This window comes from Hemibagrus wyckioides, linkage group LG29 (genome assembly GCF_019097595.1).
Source record: "Hemibagrus wyckioides isolate EC202008001 linkage group LG29, SWU_Hwy_1.0, whole genome shotgun sequence".
Classification (NCBI taxonomy): domain Eukaryota; kingdom Metazoa; phylum Chordata; class Actinopteri; order Siluriformes; family Bagridae; genus Hemibagrus; species Hemibagrus wyckioides.
In genome coordinates, this window is record NC_080738.1 from 2,444,837 (window position 1) to 2,470,602 (window position 25,766).

Sequence of the window (25,766 nt, forward strand, 5' to 3'; positions counted from 1 at the left end):
AGAAAATAAGAAAGAAAGAAAGAAAGAAAGAAAGAAAGAAAGAAAGAAAGAAAGAAAGAATTTGTAGGTTGCACAGGTGGCTGCTCTTAGCATAACGGCTGAGTAAAGCCTCATGCTGTTGAGGTAACTTCACTGAGGTAACTTCACAGCTGTTTAGCATGTTTAGCTAACAAGAAGCCCATGCTAGCTTTTTATTATTATTATTAATTATAATAATTAACTTAACTAATTAACTTAAGCTAGCTTTTTTTAGCACACTGTTTTTTGTGAGCTGTGTAGATTTTAAAGACTGTTGCTCGATTAACAGAAACGTAGCGTGTGTGTGTGTGTGTGTGTGTGTGTGTGTGTGTGAGACACCTGCTGCATTTTGTCCTCACAGATTTATCTCCGTATCTGCTGAGATTCTTCCTCTCGCTCTTTTCGTTTTTTTCCTTCTCTCTCATTGTGTTTAGCGTCCTTGCTCTACGCTAGTTCCCTCTGGCTCTGGCTGATGGGTTGAATTCACTCCTCCGTATTGAATCGCTCGTTCATTAAAGCGCAGGAAGTGAAGGCAGCTTCCGTTATCTTTAGTGTTGTTTTATTGAAGCGCATTCGTCACCTCGCTGCTTAACACCCGGCTGAAGAGGTGCTCGCTAATTGTGCTAGTTATGAGCTGTTTTTCTTTTCGCGCTATTTAGCTATAACTTTTTGTGAAAGAAGTACGAATGATCTCTCTCTCTCTCTCTCTCTCTCTCTTTCTCTCTTTCTCTCTCTAAAAGTGCCAAATTATGCAGTTAAAGTCAATGACACACATAATGAACTAATGGAGTCCATTAGCGGCTAATGACGTATAGCCGGGTTTTACAGACGAAGTTAAATTGCGGCTCGGGTTTTAGAAATACAGCGGGAATCGCTGGGAAGATAAAACTCTCAAAAACTTATCAACGTTTTTCAGCTGGTTTTCTTTTAATGTGGTTATTTAATTAAAGTGCATTCGCAAATTTTTGTTTTCTTTCTTAAGCGTTAGTGCGCTAACTTCTAAACAAGTCCAGTCATTTGTGGTCATTTGAGTCGAACTTCTGCTTTGTGGTCATTTGAGGTGAACTTTTGCAGCATGACCACAATGATCACAGACTTTAAACACTTACATATGCTGCAGTGCGAAAGTTTGCACCCCCAGAGTGAAAAATAGAAGATTCCTAGCATAGGGATATTTTATATATTCAAGTATATTTGTTTTGTTTTTTGTTTTATTTGTAACACCAAAGAACTTCAGAGATTTATTAGATTTTGTAAGTTTTTAATGTGTCTACATTGTGTTTTTTTTGTACATACAGCTGAGTGCAAAAGTCTGCACACCCTCCAGATAAAATTTGTGTCTGGACAGACAATAAATTTCTTGTGTGTGTAAATAAATAAATAAATAAATAAATGAATGAATGAATGAATGAATGAATGAATGAATGAATGAATGAATGAATGAATGAATAAATAAATAAATAAATAAATAAATAAATTCTGATTAACTGGACTAAAATGAGGAATAAATATTAATTTAAAAAAAAAGAACTTGATGGAAAAAATATAGAAAATAAGAAATATATTTTTAAAAATGATGGATATCAATCACATTGCTATTAAAATGTTCAACATTAAAAAAAGAAATGATTAAATAATTAATTAAATAATGAAATAAATAAATCCTAAATAAATAAGTAAATAAATGTAATAAATTGTGTAAAAAATTGTAATCATTCCTGAAGATCCTGAAGAACAGTGAACAAATCCCTCTGAAGGTTTTGGGCTGATTCACATTAATGGAGAGAAATAAAATTGACTGTGTAAATAAATAAATAAATTAAATGGAAAAAACATATTTAAAATATAATATAATAAAAAAATATAATTTTATAATAAAAGCAGTTTACATGGTTTTATATATATATATATATATATATATATATATATATATATATATATATATATATATATATTATATAATGATTTTTTTCTCATATATATATATATATATATATATATATATATATATATATATATATATATATATATATATATATATATATATATATATATGAGAAAAAATCATTCACATTGATCTAAAAACTAAAAACAATAAAATAACTGATTAAATAATTAATAAATCCTGAAAAAAAGAGAAAATAATAATTTAATAAATAGTATTAAAATGTAATAATTCCTACTGATCCTGAAGAACATTGAACAAACCCCTCTGAAGGTTTTGTGCTAATTCACATTAATGTAAGACAAGATTCGAGAGTGTGTGTTGAATTTTTTTTTTTCCACCAGATTTACATTTATGGATTGAACTCATTGTTTAAACATGGACTTTTGACAAAGCATTAGAATTCAGAGCTGGCTTTTCTTCTCATCCTGACGTCCCGAGAGACGTTGGAGCGAGGGCCGACTCATGAACCGTACGATAACCCTCAATTTCATCCGGTCTAAACCCTCCATGAATGCCAGAATCTCTGTAATTTAATTCCTCTTCTTCTGTCTTGGGGATGATTTCACTTAACCTGCTGCTGAAACTCGAACTCTTTCACCAGAACGCCGGAGAATAGCGAGGTTACTTTTACACGGCCACTCTGATCTTCATAAAAATATGCAGAGCCCAGATGTCTGTCGCTATAATAAATGGAGTATGCTGAGAAGTTGTATCTTTTATAGTAAGAGGCGTGGCCAAAAAGCTTCTCCAGACCTTAGAGTAGTCTATTAAAGTGAGTTATGATGGAGAACAAATGGAAAAACTTCATACTAGAAGAGTATATTTGTTAAAGTTTATTGAGTTTCTGAAGCTCAGAGATCTGGAACATGTTTGTTAACTGAGCAGAAGCCTGAATAGAAACGTGACTGTTTCTTCATACCTGCTTGACAAGGAGCCATGATTCTGAGATTTTCTCAATTCTATGCTAATAAGTTCTATGCTAATACAGTACATGACAAATCTAAACAAGTGGCTTGAATGGTTCAGTGGTCTGATGTTTCTGATGGGTGTGTGTTTGAGAGGGACTGATGGGTGTGTCTGAGTGGGACTGACAGGTATGTCTTTGTGTGGAACTGATGGGTGTATGAGTGGAACTGGCAGATATGTCTTTGAGAGTATCTGACAGGTGTGTCTTTGTGTGTGTGATGGGTGTATCTGAGTGAGAAAGATGGGCGGGTCTTTAAGTGGGACTAATGGGCGTGTCTCAGTGGGACTGATGAGTGGAACTCATTGGAGTGGGACTGATGGGCATGTCAAAATGGGACAGATGGGTGTGTCTATCTATCTATCTATCTATCTATCTATCTATCTATCTATCTATCTATCTATCTATCTATCTATCTCTCTCTCTCTCTCTCTATCTATCTGTCTGTCTATCACATTTTTTATATGGTTCGATGGTTTAAAGGTAGTGCAAAAACTTCTCATGTATTTGTTTGTTTAAAAGACTCTAAACAAGTTTTTTTATTTTATACAGTGATCTCATCTTTCATTTGTTCAGCAGCACAATAGATAGATTTGTGATATGCTGAGAATAAAGCTGGATTTTCAGTAATCTAATTTACAGCAACAGCTTCCCTGTGTGACCTTCAGGTGTTTGTGGGTGCAGGCAGCAATCAGCTCTGAAAGTAGAAATTATTATCATCATTATTCTATTCATAATGTTTATTACGCTCTATTTTCATGACTAAAATGACACTGTGTCATCTTCTACTACAAGGCAAATAAAGCATTTAATAGATTTGATGGATTCTGGCCATGGTCACTTATCTTAGTCACTCGACTCTTTAGTCGAGTTCGTTAGTCGTCTCTCAGTGTGGAGGTTTGAAATTGCCTCGGGCCTTCATTATCGTTCATTATACACCAACGTGAAGACAATGAAACATTAGTGCCAACTGGCATAGGCTCCAACTCCGCTTCCTCTCTGACTGCCACGTCTGGCAACTTAGCCGAGGAAGCTAGCAGGGATTTGTTTCTGCTCATGTTAGACTAGGTCTTACTCGTGTTTTATTGGGAAAAGGGCTTTTATTTGTCACACTGTGAATTTTTCTTCGGATGTCCCACTATGTTAGGATGTTGGGTTCAGAGCACATGATACTAGAGCAGACAGCGATAAGGGCCTCACTCAGGGGCCTAACAGTGGCAGCTGGGGCTTAAAATCCAGACCAGAAAATGACCTTGTGCTGTTTGGTAATGCTGGTCATAAACCGTGGCTTGGGATTGAAGTCAACATAATAGTAGCATAAATTCTGGGATGCACTGATAGCAGATACCTGGTACTGGGTCATCCTACTATATCAGGCTCATTTAATCTTCCTCCTCTTCCTCATCCTCATCGGGTATCTGATATCAGGTGACAGTATGTGATGGATGCAGGATGGATAGCGAGTGTGTTCCTCTGCACTGTGATGCAGCATGAGCAGAAATATAGATGCATCCCACGGACACACCTTATCAGTGGAACTATATCTCCCATGACAATCCCATAATCTGGCTTCATTGTGTAACATGCTACATTAATCTGACCCGATTCCTGCTCTGAAACCTGAGCTATATTCCAAACTCAGAGCTTCACACAACACAGAACATGACGAGGCTTTTTTTCAGGATATATAAAACGGTCAGATGGACTGTACAGGCTAGACACAAAAAAGATCCCTGCCTCATTTCTCTCTTTTTTTTTTTTTTACTTTCATCCTCCCTAGAGATGACACTTGTCTGCTCTTCACCGCAGACTTCTCGAGATCCAAGGCGGGAGTCAGGGGTCAGATCCTCTTGATTCGGTTTGACTTGTGAAGTGAATCCAATTAACAAGAGGTAATTAGTTGGAATTTGAATGATGAGCTCTTGAATCAGTGTGATGCGAATGCGGCCAAGTGGAACCGAAGCAGAACCGACGATGACCCCGCCCCTGCTTTCGGCAGACGTCTCTGCCGATCGGAGCCGACTGGAACGGGATGGGTTTTGACTGACGGGTGACAGGACTACGGTCTGGTGATCAACCATCTGCTTTGTGCCGTGTTGTAGGAAGTGGCATGATAGCGGAGCAGTGATGAGACTCAGCACATAAACGGAGGATTCCTGGAAGTTCTGTAGGAACACCTTGTTAACAAAAAACATGTTTAGCTGTTGAGATGTCTTGTCTGAGGTGGTGGAAGAAACCCAGTAGATGTTATGGTGGCTGAAATCTGACCAAAACACCGTCAAAATACTTTGTTTATCTCAGCTGGTTGAAATAGTTTTTATTTATTATTTATCACTGTAAAATGATACAATCAGATAAATGACTTGTTTCCGCTTCTCCTTCACTCTTTATTGTGTATCTGTATTTAACATACTGCTCTGTGAATAGATCTTGGAGAGTGATGAGGCCATTTTCCACTTTTTCTCTCCGTTTCTTATTCATCGCTGATTAGCCGACAGAGACGCATTGTGAAAGCCATAATCAAGGAAAATAAAAGCCAGAGTTCCGGCAAGTTAAAACACGACTCAGTGACATGCCTGAAATAGCAGAGGAAGCCTTGAGGAGAAATATTATTCCGAAAGGTCATCCCTTTCTCCTGAAGAAAGCTGCAGTGAAAGTGTAACATAATATAACACAACGTCTGATCTGAACAATCTAAATAATGTGGCATAACACGAGCTCAGGGTTATTACACTATACTGTACTGTCTCTACTGCAGGCTATAATGCCTTATAACACACTGAATTCACTTCAGACCTGCTATAATGTGCTATACAGTTTCATTTAAAAAGTTTGAGATGCTTAATTCCACTGAAATTGTACCTACAGAACAATTCTTTATATTCTTTGTTAAAATATAGCATTTGGGCTGTGTTATAACATATTATAACATATTTAAACTCACTACTCTGTATGTGCAAGTTTGTTATAAAGCATTATAAAGCAACTGGAACCATTAAATTATATAATAGGCATTATAATGTACTGTGTATGCTATAACACGTTCTACGAAGGCCATTTGTACAGTATAGTATCGTGCCCTATCATTGCTTTCTTTACTTGTTATAATGCATGCAAGGTATTTATCACATTCTTATTTTTTTAAGGCATTATATTTTACAGCAGTGTTTATAATGCATTATAAGCACTGTTTATAACACATTATAGGGTGTCATGATATTGTTGGGTTTTTTCAGCATTATGTACATGTTACAAGCCCTCACAGTGCATTCATAAATTTGTGATTAATAAAATATGGCGGACATAATTGCGTATGATAGCTTACAAATGCTTTATTATGCAATATGAATATGCTTATACTGTAGTTCATTATAACTATGGCCTTCATAGAAATGTTTACTACTACAAAATTCTTTATTCTTTATTTCTAATTAATATTTTTTTTACCACATGATCTTTAGTGTTAGCTCAATTTCTTAAAGCCAATTTGCAATCTCTTTAATGTTTAACAAGCTAACATGCTAACAAGGCTAGCTGCAAAGACAGCATGTCTGGTTTGCATCTTGGGCTTTGATTTAAATTTGCATCTTAACAGTAAGTCGTCAAAAATGCGACGTTTTGGTCTGTAAAGAAGGCGAGTTAGCTTACAACTGTTGGCTAGCAAGGTCCGATAACTCTTTCTGGAAATCAGATTTTCTATCAGTCTTTTTAATGAGGAAACATAATCTGATACTTGATAGATTTTCCTAGGTAAAGTTGAGAAAATGTCATTTCTAGCTAAAAGCGAGTGTGATGGCGGCCATATTGGTGTCAGATATAGCTAGACGTGGGTTACACACACACACACACACACAGTGTGGCAGAAGTGCAGCACAAAGGACTGCATATTGACGCGGGTGTGATGGCTTTCTCTCCCCAGAGATTAATTACAGATGGACAGAGCGAGACAGAGAGAGAAATTGAGAGATTTAAAAAGGGATTTGTGGCTTTATTGCTCACCGGAATTTGCGCAGACGATGGAAATGGATTGGCGCCTGTGCCGTATGGGAATGTATCACTACCAGTCATGTCACATTTCCACGTCTCTTCATCACTGACTTACTCAAAAAGAGCCGTTGTTGTCTAAACCAGTGACAGATTTAGAGAGGGAAAAGTTTTGCTGCCCCTACGTGGCCGTCTCTTTTAGCTCTCGCTCGTCTTATTGAACAGATTTACTAATCGTCATGTCAGTAAATATCTTGATGAAGATTGTCGCATCACGTTCCACTTGCAGGTGCCCGAGGGACAGCAATTCTCATTTTCCAAATACCATGCACTTCATTGTAAAGAGGCTGATGATAGCATCAGTGCCCTCCAACCACAGTCAGGTAGTTTGTGCTGAGATTCTCGCTATCGCACCATCTCTCCGGTAAAATGCCAGCCAGAAACATATTTACAGAAAACCTGACAAGGACAGGCCATGGTAATATTAACCTCTCTGGAGAAATAAGAGAACAGAGACACCAGAACGTGTGTGTGGGGGGTGAATGGAAGTCACCAGCTTACAGTCACACAAGCAAACAAGCGAGCTTTTATTTTTATTTTATTATATTATATTCAAGTTGTGATTACAATCACAAGCAACTTATAAATTCTTGATTTGTTTGTCAAGTCAGTATCAGTGCAATTCCAGGTGTTTCAAGAGGTCTGCTTGAAGGTTTCTTTAGTTTCGTGCTCTCGGTATATATGTAGCTAATTATTTCAAACTTTCGGGCATTGGTGGCTCGGTGGTAGGTTTCTTGCCTACTATGCGGAAAGCCCAGGTTCAATTCCCAGCCACTGAATTCAGTACCGGTCCCAAGCTTGGATAAAAATGGGAGGGTTGTATTCAGGAAGGGCATTTGGTGTAAAACCTGTGCCAAGTTGTTGTGCAGATCGGTTGGTCCGCTGTAGTGACCCCTCATAGGGAGCAGCTGAAAGAAAAACAACATTAGTTAAAACATTTAGAACTTAGAAACATGGTTTTATCTTATCTTGTCTGATATGTACTTTTATTAAATGCCTAAAGAGCTTAGAGAGGGGTAGCCGAGATTGTTGCATATGTAGCTACACTATATTGGCAAAAGTTTTGGGACACCCCTCCAGATCATTGAGTTCAGGTGTTGTTTTTCAGGAGTTGGGCTCGGCCCCTTAGTTCCAGTGAAAGGAACTCTTAATGTTTCAGCTTCATACCAAGACATTTTGGACAATTTCATGCTCTTTGTGGGAACAGTTTGGGGATGACCCCTTCCTGTTCCAACATGACTGCACACCAGTGACCAAAGCAAGGTCCATAAAGACATGGATGAGTGAGTTTGGTGTGGAGGAACTTGACTGGCCTGCACAGAGTCCTGACCTCAACCCCATAGAACACCTTTGGGATGAATTAGAGCGGAGACTGTGAGACAGACCTTCTCGTCCAACATCAATGCCTGACCTCACAAATGTGCTTCTTCTAGAGGAATGGTCAAAAATTCCCATAAACACACTCCTAAACCTTGTGGAAAGCCTTCCCAGAAGAGTTGAAGCTGTTATAGCTGTAAAGGGCGGGACAACTCCATATTACATTCATGTGCATGGAAAGGCATACGTCCCAAAACTTTTGGCAATATAGTGTGTATTATACATCACACATGGTAGCATCACAACAGGAATAAAAGAGGAATAAAACACTTTGGGATGTGACATTTTTAGAGAAAATAATCAACAGTAACTCTGCTATATCACATTGCATCTTTGTTGTATTTTATTCCTTACAAATTACACAAGATCTTTTTAAAAAGTCTTTGATTCTTGGCAGCTCAGCTCAGAGGTTTATATGATTTAAAGGCATTTCTTCAAAGACTTCGATACGAAGCCAGACTCTTTGATAGCAGTCTCCATGGCTGTATTTTATTGGTCTCGTCCTTCAGTAGCAGCCTCCTGAAACAGACGGACACTCGGGGAATACTGATCCTCTCTTTTATTCCTGTCTTTGTCTCACACCCGAACAGCTCGTCTAGTAGTCCTTAATCTTTATCTTCCCCCTCTGTGGCTCTCCAGACGTCCCGTCCTCGTCCTTCCTGATCCTCGTCCTTCTGTGAGACGACAGCCGTCTGCTCTTTCGCTCCTGATCACATCTTCACCCGTGAAATTGCTGTACATCACGTCTCATGTCTCAGGGTCTCTTAGCCAGGCACTGATACTTTACTGCTCTCTCTCTCTCTCTCTCTCTCTCTCGCTCTCTCTCTCTCCTCTCACTCTCTCTCTCTCTCTCTCTCTGTCTCGTCTGTCTTCCTAGTCCTCTGTCCATTCAGACCTTTCTATGCAGAGGTGGATTAGCATGAAAGGAGAGGTTGGGAATTCAAGCGGATGTGATAAATAATAATGGAAACATATTTGCATGGTTTTCATTTGTATAGATGATGGGTCTTTTTTCATGTCATCTTGTTCTGTGAAAATGTCACTCGTGGAAGTATATCACTGTTTCCATTAGACAAGCAATTTGAAGGACGATGTTAAGAAAAATGCAGTTTATTTTGTTTACCATCTTTTTGTTGTGCCCTCCTCGACATGACTGTGCATTATTCCTTTTTCAGAGTTAGCAGCCCGCTAGACTCCACCATCTTCTGAATCGTCCTTTTCGATTCACACTTGTCTATCTTTCCTGCTTACAATTCTGTCTCATTGCTTCACTTCTCTTTCATATTACATCAAGATCCATACATGCAGCTTTTCTCCGGGAAAGTTGGCATTTTTTTGAAAATGTCACATCCTGCCATTTCGCCATCTCTGGTGGCGCGACATAGCTCATCTATCTGCGCTACAGTGCCATCCGTCTTCTTGAAAGGCCGGCGCTCGGTCTAAAAAGTGTCCAGGGAATAAGAAAGCAAAGGTTAGCTGCAGGAATCCCAGTGGTTAATGTTAGCATTGGACCGAGCCAGAAGTCAATATCCAGAACTGTAGGGACAAGGGAAAGGGCGCATGGAGACTTAGTGATAAATCACAACGCGCACACAAACATCAACAGAGCTAGGCTACCCGGAGACATTGACAAATCGATGGCGCCCAACATGCTGCTCAGATCTCCAAGGAGAAATCTTTCTTTCCAGGAGACTTCCTGTCATCATAAAACTTTTCTGGGTGAAGTGGGTTTGGGAGGAAACCAATGGGATGACACCAAACCCTGTAGTGTTCACTACAACAGGCCCATTCTTAAAGACACTAAATCTTTACAGTGTATCTGGATCCACTGGTAGGGATGCAATCCGTTGTAAGTTTTGACAAAAAAAAAAAGACCTAACAGGGGTTTGTAAGAAACCAAATGAAACCTTTACTAGAAACCCTCACAGAACCCTTGATGTTTCCTCCACAGAGGCCACTCCAAAATTTCAGAAGGAACCCTTAGTTGAAGCCCTCACTGATCAGTTCTAGATAACTACACATAACCCTTGATGTTTCCTCCACAGAGACCATTCCAAAAATTCCAAAGGAACCCTTAGTTAAAGCCCTCCCTGATCAGTTCTAGGTAACTACACAGAATTCTGATGTTTCCTCCACAAAGACCCCTCCAAAGATCCAGAAGGAACCCTTAGTTGAAGCCCTCACTGATCAGTTCTAGGTAATTACATAGAACTCTTGATGTTTCCTCCAGAAAGACCCCACCAAAGATCCAGAAGGAACCCTTAGGTGAAGCCCTTACCGATAGGGAGCACTTTGTTCTAGTGTTCTATTTACAGTCAAAAACCTTAATGTTTCCCTCAGAGAAATCTTTCAGAGATACACAATATCTGAAGCTGAAACCCTTGCTGTTAGCAAAGCTACATAGACATCTTAATGACTCCCCCAAGGAGACCTAGCATATCTTTAATGATTCCCTAGGGGGACATGCAAAGGGTTCTAAGTTCAAAGTTGTCCTAATAGGGACTAGTTTTGCTAATTAATTTTTTGTTGGAAAACTTGGGAAATTAAAAAAATCCTCATGGTGGGAATAAAAGAGCAACAACCATGAAGGGTTCTAAATATATCTTAGACGTGTACTTGTTGTAAAAGCTTGGCGTGACCAACCTAACACCTAAATCAATAATAAACACAGTAGCTTTTGGAGAGTCAGGCTGTCATTTTTACCCCTCCCCTGTCTCTAACAGCCCCAAAGAAGTTGTGGACCCCCTGGATTTACTTAATGGGGCCCATATTTTAGAGCCATGACTTTAGGGTTTGTTTAGATTCTTCCAGTTTGCATGAGCATTGTTAGCAAGAGATGCTTAAATAAAACAAAAAGAAGCAAGTTTCGGGTTATATGACACGAAGCTAATCTGTAAAGCTGTGATAACTTGCAGTCTGTCAGACTGCAAAATGCCAGGAGTATTTTTGTCAGAGTGTTTTTTACTGGAACGCTGCTGCACCTCAAAAAGCACCTGTAATGCCTCATCATCTGCAAGCTGGGAAAATTTGCCTCGCATTGCGCTGACACAGAGGGTTTTTTTTTTCCCGTTGTCTCGAAACTGTTACAGTGAGGGAGGAAGTGCAACTCTGTCTCACAGAACACCATCCTCTGTTTGGACATGATTAATGGGTGAATTTTGCTTCATTCCTTTTACATTGTAAACCTTGTACAAGGCAAATGTGGCTAAATAAAGAAGCTTAGAAGCTCACCAGTTTAGCATTGATTAAGCATTGCTCTATCGCTAGTTAGATAGATCCAGGATTAGTGCCAGTTATTTTTCTGGTCTTGAATGTTACTAGATGGCTAGCTAGATGTTTAAATTAGGTATCAGCTTTCTATGAGGTAAGGTTACTTGACAACAAGGTAGCTAAAAGATTTACATACTTTACATGAATAAATATAATCAGAATCTGTGCAACAGTTTGGCCTGGAAATGTAGTCAGCATTGCATCAATAATTAATCAGGTTTGCTGATATGAAATTTCACCTGAAAGTGCTATAGAATTATCAACACACACTTTGATGATCCGTTGACATTATACAACATTATATCTTTGACACTTTGGAATTCAGTTCCCATCTCTTTTAGTGGTGCTTGGAATCCGATTATAGAGCACAGGTAGTGCTGCTGCTACAGAGTGCCTGGATCCCCAGAACTGGGGTAACTGCCTGTGTGGAAATGATTAGGTTCTCTCCATGTTTGTATAGGTTTCCTCCAGTTAACTCCCACCTCCCAAAACCATGTCAAGAGGTAGTTTAGCAGCACTTTATTGCTCCTAGATATGAGGGACTGTGTTACTGTCAGTGTGTATGATGCCCTGCCTCTGGTCCCTAGAACAGATGGACTGGTATCCCATTAAGGGTTTATTCCCACCAGTTTTCCTAGGATTCACTGCCCCCATGACCAGGATAACATGGCTACTGAAGATGAATGAGTGCTCGGAGCACTTTGTATAGATTGAAACTCTTCATACACCATGCCATGTTCAAAACTGTTACTCTCCATTGTAATTAAGTTATCAGATTTCTGGACTCGAATCATATAAAGAGATCTTTGTATGTGTTCTTTGCAGACTGAGGACACTCCGCTGCATTCTTTAAAGTGCACTGCTCATTCTTTACCGAATGAAAAGAAAGTGTACTTCCATTGTGCTCGTTTTTTGCTTGTCATGTAAACCAAAAAAGGCTGCTTGCGAATCCGTCAAGCCGACAGCTGAAGGTCGAGCGGGATGTTGGTGTTGAATTACGGCGATAAGAAACCAGCGAAGCATGCTTATCTATCGCTAAAATGAACCGGTTAGGAGGAGGAGGAGGAGGAGTGTGGGGCCATCTGTGGACTTGAGATATTTATACACTTTTTTTTTGCAAGCGTCCTGTGCTGGAGACCCAGAAACAGAAAATCAATGCTTTGATTGAATCTCTCTGTTGAAAAGGCCTTTGGGGAGAGATTCCACCAAGAGAGAAATTGAGGGGGAAAATGGAGGATTGTTAAGTCAATATATTCATGTTTGTCAAATTGTTAATTATCTTGTAAGCTAACACAATGTACCTGGACAGATCCTGGTCTACTGGGGCGCTATCCTCATATACTCAGGTCAAATCAAGGTATTTGTGTGTAGGTATATGTGACACCACCTGGGACAACCGCTAATGCAATATCAGTAACAATATATTAACACCATGATACAATTTTTTGAGCAGTATTGTCAGGTGCTTTTCACTCAGGTGAGTAAATGATCAATTTATTAGCAAGTAACAGCACCAGTCTGCTGCCCAGTCACATGCTTTAGTTGCCTGGAAACCTAATTTAGTCAGCTAAATAACCTAACAACCTATGGTGAGACAATATGTGCAGTGTATCAGCTCAACTCCTTCATTGCACTGCCTGTATTTGTCACCTTATTTTCATGTTTAGGAGACAAATGGGATTTGTTGCGATTTTTTTGTGCCATAGATTGAGTTCGGCACCCAAGAGATTAGTTCCAGATTCTAATTGTGACTGAATTGGGGCTACATTTTCTCTTGAAGTCTTCTGGGAGTACCTGGCTGTTTGGTGCCAGAAACACACACGCGCACACACAGACACACACAGACACACACACCAACTTGACTTCATTAAAATGCTAAGGAACAAGGCAGGAATTCAGAGAAGCTAACTAAGTGTGGTAATGCTTAAGGTTAGGGCGAGGGGTGGAGTTAGTGCTTAAAAGATGGCATGGATCCTTAATTCTTAGTTATTTTCCAGTGAGGGAGGCATGGCCTATAAGTTTGTCATTCACTGTGAAAAAGGTGTCGTCTGTGTTTCTGTTCTGTATATCTCATATTGAAAGAGGAATGGTCTTCCAGTGAAGGGATGGCCAATGTGACTGACTTTCCGTGGAAAGGAGGCATGTTCTTAGAACCTGTCAGTCTCAATGAAAAAGGTGTGGCCTATGTGTCTGTCAGTCAGAGAAAGAAGAGTGGCCTTTGCACTTTTGAGTCTCAGTGAAAGGGACATGACCAGTGTTTGGAAGGTCATGAGTTCAAATCCCAGCGCTGTCTCAACTGCTCAACTGTATAAATGAGAGAAGAAGGTGTGGCCCTAGCACTACTTGAATTCAGTGAACGAGGTGTGGCCCTAGCACTATTTGATTTCAGAGAAGGAGGTGTGGCTTTAGAGGTACTTGATTTTAGAGAAGGAGGTGTGGCCTTAGCACTACTTCATTTCAGAAAAGGAGGTGTGTCCATAGCACTACTTGATTTCAGTGAAGCATGTGTGGCCTCAGCACTATTTGATTTCAGTGAAGGAGGTGTGGCTTTAGCACTACTTAATTTCAGTGACAGAGGTGTGGCCTTAGCAGTACTTGATTTTAGAGAAGGAGGTGTGACCATAGCACTACTTGATTTCAGTTAGGGAGGTGTGGCCTTAACACTACTTGATTTCAGAGAGGGAGGTGTGGCCTTAGTATTACTTGATTTCTGAGAAGGAGGTGTGGCCTTAGCACTACTTGATTTCAGAGAAGGAGGTGTGTGTATCAATAAAAGCATGACCTGTTTCTAAGAATATCTTATTGCTGTAAAGGTTACAAAAGCATTTTAGCATATTTTCGATTTGAAGTGGAAGGTTTTAGATTTAATCTTACATTTCTGAATGGATTTTTAAGACTTTTATTTCCCCATTTCATTTGTTTCCTGTTTTTTTTTTATTGCATGAAGGTAGAGTCCATGTCTACACTATTCATTTTAAAATAAAGATAAAGAAACACGATGATTTATGAACCAGTCCTCAACACATGTGCAGTCTAAGCGGAAGTACAAATGAAACGCACAACAGTGTCAATTCTGCTGAAAATTTAGATCTGCCCTAGAGTCCAGAGGATAAAAAGTCTGCTTGGAAGCTCATCACATCTATGCATTCTCATAATACTTTTTCTCATAATACTTTTTGACCCCACGGGTCGGCATTCATAAAGTTTCCTGGAATTGAAAATCAGAATGTTATTAGCCGAGTGACCTGGGAGTGAGCAATCCAACACGGCGCATACGAAAATATCCAGTTATGTTTTTGTTCTTGCCGTAGGTTGGAGTCTCCAACGCGGACGCTGACGTTGGAAGCGCCGAAAGGTGTGGAGGTGAATGCAGGAGTGGGGGAGTTCAGAGCGTCCTGCAGGAAAGAGCTCACTCTGGAGTCTTCTGAGGGGGAGGTGAGTAATTTATTAGTTCTTGTAGATAGGAGCCACAGGATCCATCTTTTGCTTCTCAGGTGGAGAGTTAGCACTATCCGGTGCTGTGAATTCAAGCTGTTTTATGTTGTTTAATGGCAATCAATAATGTTCAAATCAATGACATTCCTCCATGGACTGCACTGAGTGCTCTCTCTTGCACTCCAGCTCCAGGGTTCCTGGTTTGATCTTGATCTTGAGCTACTGTCTGGACAGATTTGAAAGTTTTTCCTGTGTTCCTACAAGTTTTATCCCATCTCCCAAAGTCATGCTGATTGGTGGATTGGTAACACTTTTAATACAATAATTTATCCCTAATTATAAGCGTGTGATTGGTGCCATGTTATGAACTTGTCCAAGTTGTGTTCCCAGCTTGTGCCCAGTGTTTCTGGGATAGGATCCAGATCCACCACCACTCTGACCAGGATTAACTAGATACTGAGGATGAATAAATGAATGTGGTACATTTGGCAGCTACTCCCAGGTTGGTAGCTATAGCCAAGGGCCAGGATCCTTAGATTTGCTGAGGAATCAAATAAAAAATCAGGCTCGGCGGACTGTGCATTTGCTTTGCTTTTACCAGGTAGCAAAGATGACTCAATCCCTTTCATGTCATTGAATCTTAACAGAAAGTGGCACTCTTGAGCAAATGCATTCTCATTTATCCTGCCCAGCTGCTGTGTGGAAATCAATAGATTTTGGATAGTACTCTAGTAGTGTGTTGGATTAAAATACATGAAATTAGCTCTGACAAGAACCTTCACCTTGTCCAGATTCAACTAGCTGGATCATCCTAACAAGTGCCACTATATACCAGGAATTGTTTGTTTTCTCATGTGATGGGACATAAATTGGGTTAGCTAATATGAAGGAAGCATTTGGCTTGGAAGGTGCTGCAATCTACCTGGGCTCACTGGGTGGGGAAGGTTCTATACTTCTGAATTATCTGTAATTTTGAGTGATACTGTTCTACATCTGTTAGGTCATACAGTATATCAAGCATTAGAATGTTCCACCATCTGGACTCACATATGTCCTGTGTTGTGTGATCATTTGTGATGACAGCCAATCAAAGATAAATAAAAAATGTTGGTATCTTTTGTCCAAACAAGAGGCTCTGTATACCCACAAGGCTGTGCTGGTATTCTTGTGGCCTTGTAGTTTGGACGTATTTGCTCAAGCTATCACCGGGTGAGGAAGATTGAATAGTCCTGAATCTCTCATTATTTGTTTTTTGAGTGATGCTAGTCAACCGTTTATATCTGTCAAGAGTTGGGCACTTAATACACTCCAGAGACTCTCCAGAAATCAATAATGTGATAATGAATGAGGATTCCCAATTGACCAAATGCTCAAGTGGTGCCTTGGGTTAGAAGATATATAGCTAGCAACCTAAGTGGAAAGATCTTGTATCCTCTGAGGTTGATAAGATTTGTTTTTTCCCTAACATTTTAGCATACGTGCTCCTGCTAATCAGAGTGGGATTTTTAGATGTGGAGCTTGTGGAAAAGCTTTGCACCTTCACTGGTCATGAAAAATGGTGTCTGTTAGGCTAGAGATGTAGAGAATTGATCATGCAGAGAGTCTCCTGAAACTGTCTGGCAATCAATAATGTGATAATCAATGAAGATTCCCAGTGGACCAGGTGCACTAACGACGAACACGTGTAGCTAGTGAGTTCGCTGAAAAACACAACGGCTAACCCCATAGCTATGGCGCAGGAAAGCCGAACAAATCTGTGTTATAAATGTAGGAACGCTGGAAAAATGGTTTGATCTGTATCTGTTTAGAAAATTGCTCACACTTAGCATTCAGCTAAGCTTCTAGGGGATGCCGAGACAAGCAGTTTGAGTTTATCATGCATCAAAGGTGGTTAGTTTGCAGTGTTATGACAGCTAGTTTACAAGGTCATACATAAAATTACAAACCATATCAGTATGAGCCAGACCTGTCTGTCTTTCTATCTCTTCGTGTGTGTTCAGCTGCTGGTGTACATCAAAGCTGTCAAGCTCCAGGACTCATGAGACACAGCCACGCATACTTTAGCACGTTCTCCTCTTATAGCATCTGATTCGCTCTAATGAAGAGAGCAAGGATTAACCGAGGAACAGACCAAGGGCTGTGTGTTACTTGTAATGAATGATAGGGTGCTTGTTTGCATCCTGACAGGAAGATTTGTGCTGAACAATTTTTATGTTTAGACTATCCTCCGGTCTAAAAGTCGAATACTTCCTCTAATAGAATCCGAATCAGCGATGTGGTAGGATAGTAGATTCTGTAAACTCTTCCATGAATGATTAAAAAGAGTCTTTCATCTTGAGTTTGACCTCAGCTGAGACCTTAGGACCCGCTTAATAAATTCCTTTTAATGAATCATTCAAAGCTGAAACTATAGACATGACCCGATTTAACGTTAGCATTAACATTTACAGCTAGACCTGTGCACATGCACTGGGGTTCTGCTAAAACGATCGGTTCATCCTTTATAAGAAAAATTCACTTTCTACAAATTTACAAGCACTCAGAAATTGAGACTCAAAGAGTCCCACGATTCCCTGAGGGTTTCTTACCACAGCTACTTAAAGAAATTAAAACTTTTTCTTTCTTTTTTTTTAGAAGTATGAAGGTTTTCAAGCACCAGCACTATCTGCTGAATACCCCCCCCCATGCTGAGCCTAAACGAGAGCCGCCATCTTGGAATTGTTCTCTTTGCTTGGCTTTCCCTCGCTTTAGTAACTGCCCAGGCTATTTAATTAACTTCCAGCAGCCTGAGCAATACATCATGCTGTCCTGTCAACTTCCCATAAAAAGGAGGGGTTTTTTTCCCTTTCTTTCTTTGCCGTGGAGATAGCAGGCGTTCCTTCAGACCCACACAATGCCGGAGAGAACTACATGGGGTGATATGATAGAGAAGTCACCGGCGGCAAGGCTCAGTGAAAGCGCTTTTGAAACGTCTGTCCGATCCTCTCGCAGACTGAATTTGTCAAGTCAGTCTCTCTCCCCCTCTCTCCCTCGTTCTATCTATCTCTCTCTGTCTCTGCCTCTCTCTAACCACTGGTGCACTCGATGGCTTATCCAGCATTCTCTCCTCGCTATTTAATTCCCCCTTTATTCCTCACAGGAGGTGTGTCGAGACGTGACGAGACGAAAGCCGGCAGCAAAAAGTAACGTGAAGGGAAAATAGATGTTTCTGTCAATTTGGATGGAGAGAATAAGGTGTCTCAGAAGGTCCAGATGGTGAGCTAAATCAGCGCTGACAGCGGCTAACTCTTTAAAATCTGACGTTAAATCTGAAGTCTATAGGTTTTAGAGGAGGGAATTAAAGACAGCATCGTGTCCCGGTGTCGAGCTCCAAGCTGCCCGTTACAATCAGAGAGGGAGATACGGGACGTGATGACGGCCAGAGAGATGCAATCAGGGGAAGAGATAGACATCGGGTAATGAAGATAAAGCAATAGAAAGCGTGAGAGAGAACACAATGCTGAAAGACTTGTTTTCTTTCTTCGCTGCTGTAGTACTTCCATTAAGATGCATTAACTGTATCGATCCGTTAAGAACACAAGCACCGTAGTCAGAAACATCATTTCTGCAGTCAAATGAAAGGAACAATTAGCATCTATCAACTTAAGAGTACAGAAAGATTATTATGGGATGAACACAGTACAGGTGAACACGTTAGGATAACAAACTAGACACAGGACAGTAGCAGAGCCAGCGCTAGAACCACAGGAAGTAAAGATGAAGCTGAAGTGAGAATCGTCATGGTTTCAACTTTATTATAGCGAGTAATGCAACCAGTTCACAAACATCTGGAGTCAGTGGTGTTGCAGTAATCCATGGCTCGGACCTCCAGACTTGTTCCTTGCGGTTTTTCTAATTATCTGACATGCTGAACCCACTTTGTTAGCATTCATCAGCTAATCCGTGTCTGCATTCGAAGAAGCTCCATTTGCATCCACTCTCACGTGTTAAAGAGACACTAGCACACTAACAGGGCGATGCTAGCAACATCGTTTTGCCACAGAAACCCCAGCGTCATGAAGCTCAGCAGATGAAAATGCCATCCCTCAGCATCCGAACTTTCAGATCAAGTCGGATTCATCAGCATAACGGTACACAATTATCCCAAAATCCTCCAATCACAATACTGATTTCCTTTCCATCTGCGCTCACAGCTGACTGCGCGGACGAGTCATTAAATTAGTCGGCATTAAAATCTTCCAGGAAATCAAGTGTTGAAGAGAAGTCACAGGGTGAGCTTCGCAAACCTTCTGTTGGAAAAATGAAAAAAGTCTGCTCTGGATCGGCGTAGAGGCGCCCCTAGAATGCGTATCCATTTCAAGGACTTAATTATAAGGAAGCTGAGTAATTAAAGCTTAGCACTGCTAGCTTTTGAATTCCGCTGCTGGAGCGTTGAAGTGCGAGATAAACATGTCTGAATGAGTGAGCAATCTCTGATCCTCTAAAGAAAGCTGTAAAGCAGCGATGGGTAAAAAGCAGTACAGCTGCGGAAAAAGTTTATTATATTTAAATCCTCTTCTATTAAATTCAGTCTCACGGCGGCGTGGAAGTAAATCCATGAACTGTTTAAGACAGATAAGCGGCAAATTAGCAACATAGCACGCTACATTTCACAGGAATGTGTTTTAACGTTTCGAATTTAGAAACACCAAAGTCTGATATTCTGAAATGTTAGAGCACTAACAGGCAGCTCATTTTTACTCTTAATTACTACGTCGTTAAACTGCACGCTAATGCGCATGCTAGCATAACGTGACTAGCGGAGTCGCCACAGAATCCTTACATACAGCACATGGAACACACAGGAAGCGTTTCTCTGGTAGATGTTTCGAGGACGCAACGTTTTAGACGTTCTAACAACAGAACGGACACAAGAACGCAGATTATTGGTGGAAATGATAATGTTTACTCTTCCCTAGACCAGAATGTCAGCGCCAAATGTTGTAGGAATGTTCTCCTAGAAACCTTCACAAAATGTTCTGCTAACTTTTGGTCCTCTTGATGCCCTCTTGTAGCAAAAGTGTAACTTTCATGAACCAATAGGAATCCGGTGAACATTTCAGAAATTTTTTTAAATCCAGTGGAATTATGTAAAAATGCCTAGAAGAATCATCTGCGGACTCGTTCACACCCGTTAGTCTGTTTGTGGCTCTGAATCGGAGCGGAATGAATAGTTTAGCTGTGTTCGCTTTGCTTTAGTTTCACGGCTCACATAACAAAACTAATCGAAGAGTGATGAAACCTTGTCTGAGGGACGTGTTGGACTTTGAAATGACTTTGATTCACTTCCTGCTGGTGAGTCGATTCCGAGTCGAACGGCTTCCCTGAGACCCTGGCATCAGGGTTCTGTTCAATCGGCACATACGGTTTTCCAGAAATTTTCCTCGGAGTCTTGGAATTAAATATCAGCGGCTAGTGCACACCTGAGCCTCCATAGCGCTGCCTCGCTCCCTCTGCTTGTGTTTGATTAACCTTCCCGTCTGCTCTAGCTGCCTTAGCATGAATCATAAGCGTCCTGAGAAGCTGCTCCGATAGCGGATCCTGAAGCGGTGCACTCTGGGATCGTGCCGTGCGTTGTTCCTCCTCCCCCCTCTGTGGGCTCATGTGAGGTCATGTGACTCAGAGGTCCTGGTATTTCAGCAGCTTAATGAAGTGTGTAATGTGCACTGACGACTTTGCGCCGCCGCTGTCATTCCGAAACCTGCGTTTGTGTCTTTGTGCTATTTTGGGATTCGCCGCTCGTCCTTCCTTCACCTCAACAAGTCGCGGAAGAAAACCCTTCCATCTCTCGCTCCTTCTGTTTACCTGACACTCTTCTTTTCCTTTTCTCTTCATTACTCCATCTTTATTTTGCTTTTGTTTGCTTTTTTTTCTTCCTTCCTTCATCCTTGTTCCTGCCTGTCCTTTCTCTAATTGTCTCCACAACATCCATATGCACAAAAACACACACACACACACATTAGCATGGTAAACAGGGCGCCAGTGAGGCGTTTTCACGGCCGTATGAGAGCAGCAGGCGTTAATGAGTGCACATACCTCCGCTGGGAGACGTTAACTCTCCTCATAAAGCCACCCGAAGGGCTCCATCTTTCCATATTTCGGAATGGAAACTGCTGCTACGTCGACTATAAATTCTACATGAAGAGACACGACAAGAAAAAAAAATACTACAATGCTAATATCCTAGGCTAGCATGGAGATTAGAGAATGGTGCTAAGCGCTAGATTGCTAGATAATTAGGGGGTGAAACTACGACAGAGTCTTGCCATTTATTTATTCGCTATCACTAGGTACCCGAACTATTTCAGCTAGCTAGTTGTATAATTAGCCACAAAGGCTAGGGTCGTGTTTAGACGCTAGTCACAGTCAATTAAAACACAATTCAGTCCTTTAACGCTACAACTTTAAAGTGAGGTAAAGTTTCTATCACTCTGATGATTTTCCTACGGGAGCGTGACACAGGAGTGTTTATATGGCTCACATAACTCAGGGTGAAATTCCGAGTGAAGACGTTCCTCACGATACGATAAGCTCTCTCATCTTCAACAGATTGTCTCCGTCATTTCCAGTGGACTCCGAGACAAACGACAGGAACAGGATGAAAGCGTAGCGGAGCAGAGAATGAGAGAGAGAGAAAAAAAAGAGAAAGTGGGAGTGACAGATGTTTGGTGTCTGATGTCTGCGCTCAGACGCCCGGTTCCTGGTTGGTGTTTCTGTTTGGACAGATACGCACCATCAACACCACACACTCCATTATTCATAATAATTAGCTTCTCATTCTTCTGGCTCTCTCTGTCTGTAATATTCCATCTCCCTGAGTGATGCTGGAGATCACGCGCTCTGCCGTGTCCTTCAGCGACATCCCACCACCACCACCACCACCACCATCGCGCACACACACACACACACACACACACACTCCAGAGCGTGGTGTTGAGGTGAAATTAGGGATTCGGTGTGGATTAGCAGATAAACCCTGCTCACAGTCACCAGCTTACACACTCCCATCAAACACTGGAGTAGCAAATAGACACAGAGTCCCAGAGATATCACACACACCATACATACACATACACTCACATTCACACACACACACACACACACACCCCATATATACACATACACTCACATTCACACACACATACACACCCCATACATACATTCACACACACACACACACACACACACACCCCATATATACACATACACTCACATTCACACACACATACACACCCCATACATACATTCACACACACACACACACACACACACACACACACACACACCCCATATATACACATACACTCACATTCACACTCTGGGACTCTGTGTCTATTTGCTACTCCAGTGTTTGATGGGAGTGTGTAAGCTGGTGACTGTGAGCAGGGTTTATCTGCTAATCCACACCGAATCCCTAATTTCACCTCAACACCACGCTCTGGTGTGTGTGTGTGTGATTGTGTGTGTGTGTGCGTGTGAATGTGAGTGTGTGTATATATGGGGTGTGTGTGCATGTGTGTGTGTGTGTGTGTGTGAATGTGTGTGTGTGTGTGTATATACGGGTTGTGTGTGTGTAAGACTCTTAAACAGTATCCTGATGTCCTCTCCTCTTTCCTGTCTTCTTCTAGATCTTTCTGAACGCCGAGTCCATCCGCATGCCCAATCTTCCTCACGGCAGTGTGGACCCTCTGCTCAGCCCGGGCACCAGCTACCCTAAACACACTGTCTACGAGGTGTGTGTGTGTCCGAGCGGCAAGCTCTACCTGTCCCCCGCCGACAGCGCCTCCACCTGCCAGACCACCAACAGTGTGTGTTTATGGAGCTGAGAGCGGCCAGGGGGCGGCGCCCGACACCAGAAAGGCCTTCCTCTTCCTCCTCCTTCCCTTTATTCCTTCTTCATTCCTTTCCTCTGTCATGTTCACATCGTCTCCACCGAGATGCTGCGGAACGTCGCCGGATCGGAATTTCATCGAAAACGGGAGACTTTTCCATTATTCCCACTTCCTTCCTTCTTTTATTCCAGTTTCCTTTATCATTTTACATCCTTCTTCATCTCCTCCTCTTCCTTTCCTTTTTTCTTTTCTCATTCTTTTCCTTCCTTATGTTCATGTCGTCTCCACGGAGACGCTACGGAATGTCGTCCGATTGGACTTTTTTATCAAAAAACAGGAGACTTTTACGTTATTCCCACTTCCTTCCTTCTTCCTTTTATTCCAGTTTTTTTCTTTTTATCATTTCCATCTTTCTTCATCTCCTCCTCCTCCTCCTCCATCTTCCTCATGTTCGTGTCTTCTCCACGGAGAATCTGCAGAAAGTCGCCGGATCGGACTTTCATTGAAAACGGGAGACATTATTCCCACTTCCTTCCTTCTGTTATTCTAGTTTCCTTTTTTAAAAAAAAAAAAAAAAAAAAAAGTTTCCATCCTTCTTCATCTCCTCCTCCTCCTTCCCTTTATCCTTCCTTCAGGAATTCAGGAATCGGATCAAGCTCGGCTCGACAGCAGCCTCATCTTCCCGATCTGTAAACGGAGCAAAGACTCCACCCGGACCGTGTTTCCCTCTCCTCTTGTTTTTTGGTACTCCTATTTTTGTACAACCCTCTGACCCTCTGCCCCAGTGGAGACTTGTGGGAAAATTTGAGGCAGGGCCGGACCAGTCTAACGAAAACGAACACACACACACACACACACACGTCTTGTGCACGCTCGAGTGTGTGTGTGTGTGTGTGTGTTTTTCTTAAGAAGCGATACACAGGTGCCTTTGCTGTTGTCGGAAAAGCACACGTTCACCTGCAGTCGCAGCAGAACACCGGCAAAAAAAAGAGGAACGCTAATTAACGTCCAGCTCCGTTTAAAAAAAACTCTACGGACAGGAAGGACACGCCCAATGTAGTCCGGGGTTTGTTTGTTTTTTTTTCGTCCTTCGGTTTGTTTCGGACTTTTTTCTCTTTTTTCGGGAACAAAGCACAAGATTATGCCATGTATATAAGAAACTCAATAAATAATAATAATAAAAAGAGAAAGTTTATTTTAAACATTTTGTATTCCAAGAATGTTTGATGATCTTTTATTGATTTATTTTTTAATTTATTTTTTATTTTGAAATATTTCATTATTATTTTCCTCATCTCCTCCCCCCCTCTGAAACAAAACCCTGGTGTATTTGTGTTGTTGTTGCTAAAAAAAAGGAGACATTTTTATTCTTTCTTAGACCCAAAAAAAAGAAAATAAAAAATCGAGGTGTTTGTCGTCGATCCCGGTTTCCTCTCAAGACGGAATCTGTAATAGAATTGAATTAAAAAAAAAAAAATTAAAAATCCTTCTGTTCGGCTGATTCTGGATTGTATCATGGTTCATATAGGAAAAGCTGTATGACCTAGTGTACTGTAAAAAAAATAAAAATAAATAAATGAAAATATAAAAAAAAACAGAATTTTATATTGAGAAAAAAAAAACAAAATCTTAAAAATGTATCTGAATTTTTAAAAATTCAGTTTTTTATTTATTTATTTTAGGTAAAGATTAATTCTGTGTTTGATTGAAAATCTCAAATTTCTGAATCCTGATTTAAAAAAAAAAATGGGATGGAGTGCGACAGCTTCATTTAAAAAAAAAAAATCAATAATGAATCTTAGAAGCAGTTTTTTTAAGGATTAAAGCACTGCTTCATCACTCTCAAAGATTAATTCTGAGATTGTTTCAAAAATCTTCAACTGAAATTTCTTCCATGTCCGAAAAGCTTGGAATTTCTTCTCAAAAATTTGTATTCAAACATTTTCTCAGAAATTCAGGACAGAGTATGAAAAATCTCAGCATTGGACTTAAAAAAATAAATTGATTGAATTTTTACTTAGTATTTTTTATCTCAGTTTTTTTCTTAGTTTTTTTTTCCCAAGATAAACTTGTCATTTCTTTTTAGAAGTGTGACACATCAGCATTGAACTAAAATTTCAGCAATGAAAAAAATGTAGGGGCATTTTTTTTTTCTTTCTTTCTTTCTTTCTTTCTTTTTTTTTAACAAACCTGGAATTTCTTCTCGGAAATTCGGGATGGAGTGTGACATCTCAGCATTGGACTAAAAAAAAGTGAGTCATAGAAGCAGCTTTTTTTTAAGCTTAAACATGTGGAGATTAAAAAGAAAAATGACGCAATTCCAAGCTTTGAGGTTCAGTTGAAACCGGAGTAATTCCCTCTGCTGTTTCTCTCAGGCAGTGTGGGAAATTTAGGGATCATGAACCAGAATGAAACTAGACCAACAAGCTGGAAACTAAAAAAGAGCCATTTCAGAAATCCAGGGTAAAATATATCTTCTTCTTCTTTTGGCTTTACCCTTCAGGGGTCTCCACAGTGAATCATCTCTCTCCACCTATCTCTATCTTCTGCATCCTCAACACTTACACCCACTAGCTTCATATCCTTATTTATTCCATCCATATACCTCCTCTTTGTCCTTCCTCTTTTCCTCCTGCCTGGCAGCTCCATGTCCAACATTCTCCTACCAATATACTCACTCTCCCTCCTCTGGACATGTCCAAACCATCTTAATCTGTCCTCTCTAACTTTGTCCCCCAAAGGTCCAACATGAGCTGTCCCTCTGATGTACTTGTTCCTAATTCTGTCCAACCGTGTCACTCCCAAAGAGAACCTCAACATCTTCAGCTCTGCTACCTCC

General features: G+C 40.6%; 1 protein-coding gene across 1 annotated transcript in view; it reads left to right on the plus strand.

The window, feature by feature from the left end:
- The window catches only part of LOC131349274 (zeta-sarcoglycan), a 165,970-nt gene extending 141,841 nt beyond the window's left edge, over positions 1-24,129 (plus strand). Inside the window, exons 7-8 of the mRNA XM_058384825.1 lie at positions 14,933-15,056; positions 22,724-24,129. Of these exons, the coding sequence (XP_058240808.1) occupies positions 14,933-15,056; positions 22,724-22,921 (322 nt within the window). The 3' untranslated portion in view covers positions 22,922-24,129. The remainder of the gene's footprint in view (positions 1-14,932; positions 15,057-22,723) is intronic.
- The last annotated feature ends 1,637 nt before the right edge of the window (positions 24,130-25,766 follow it).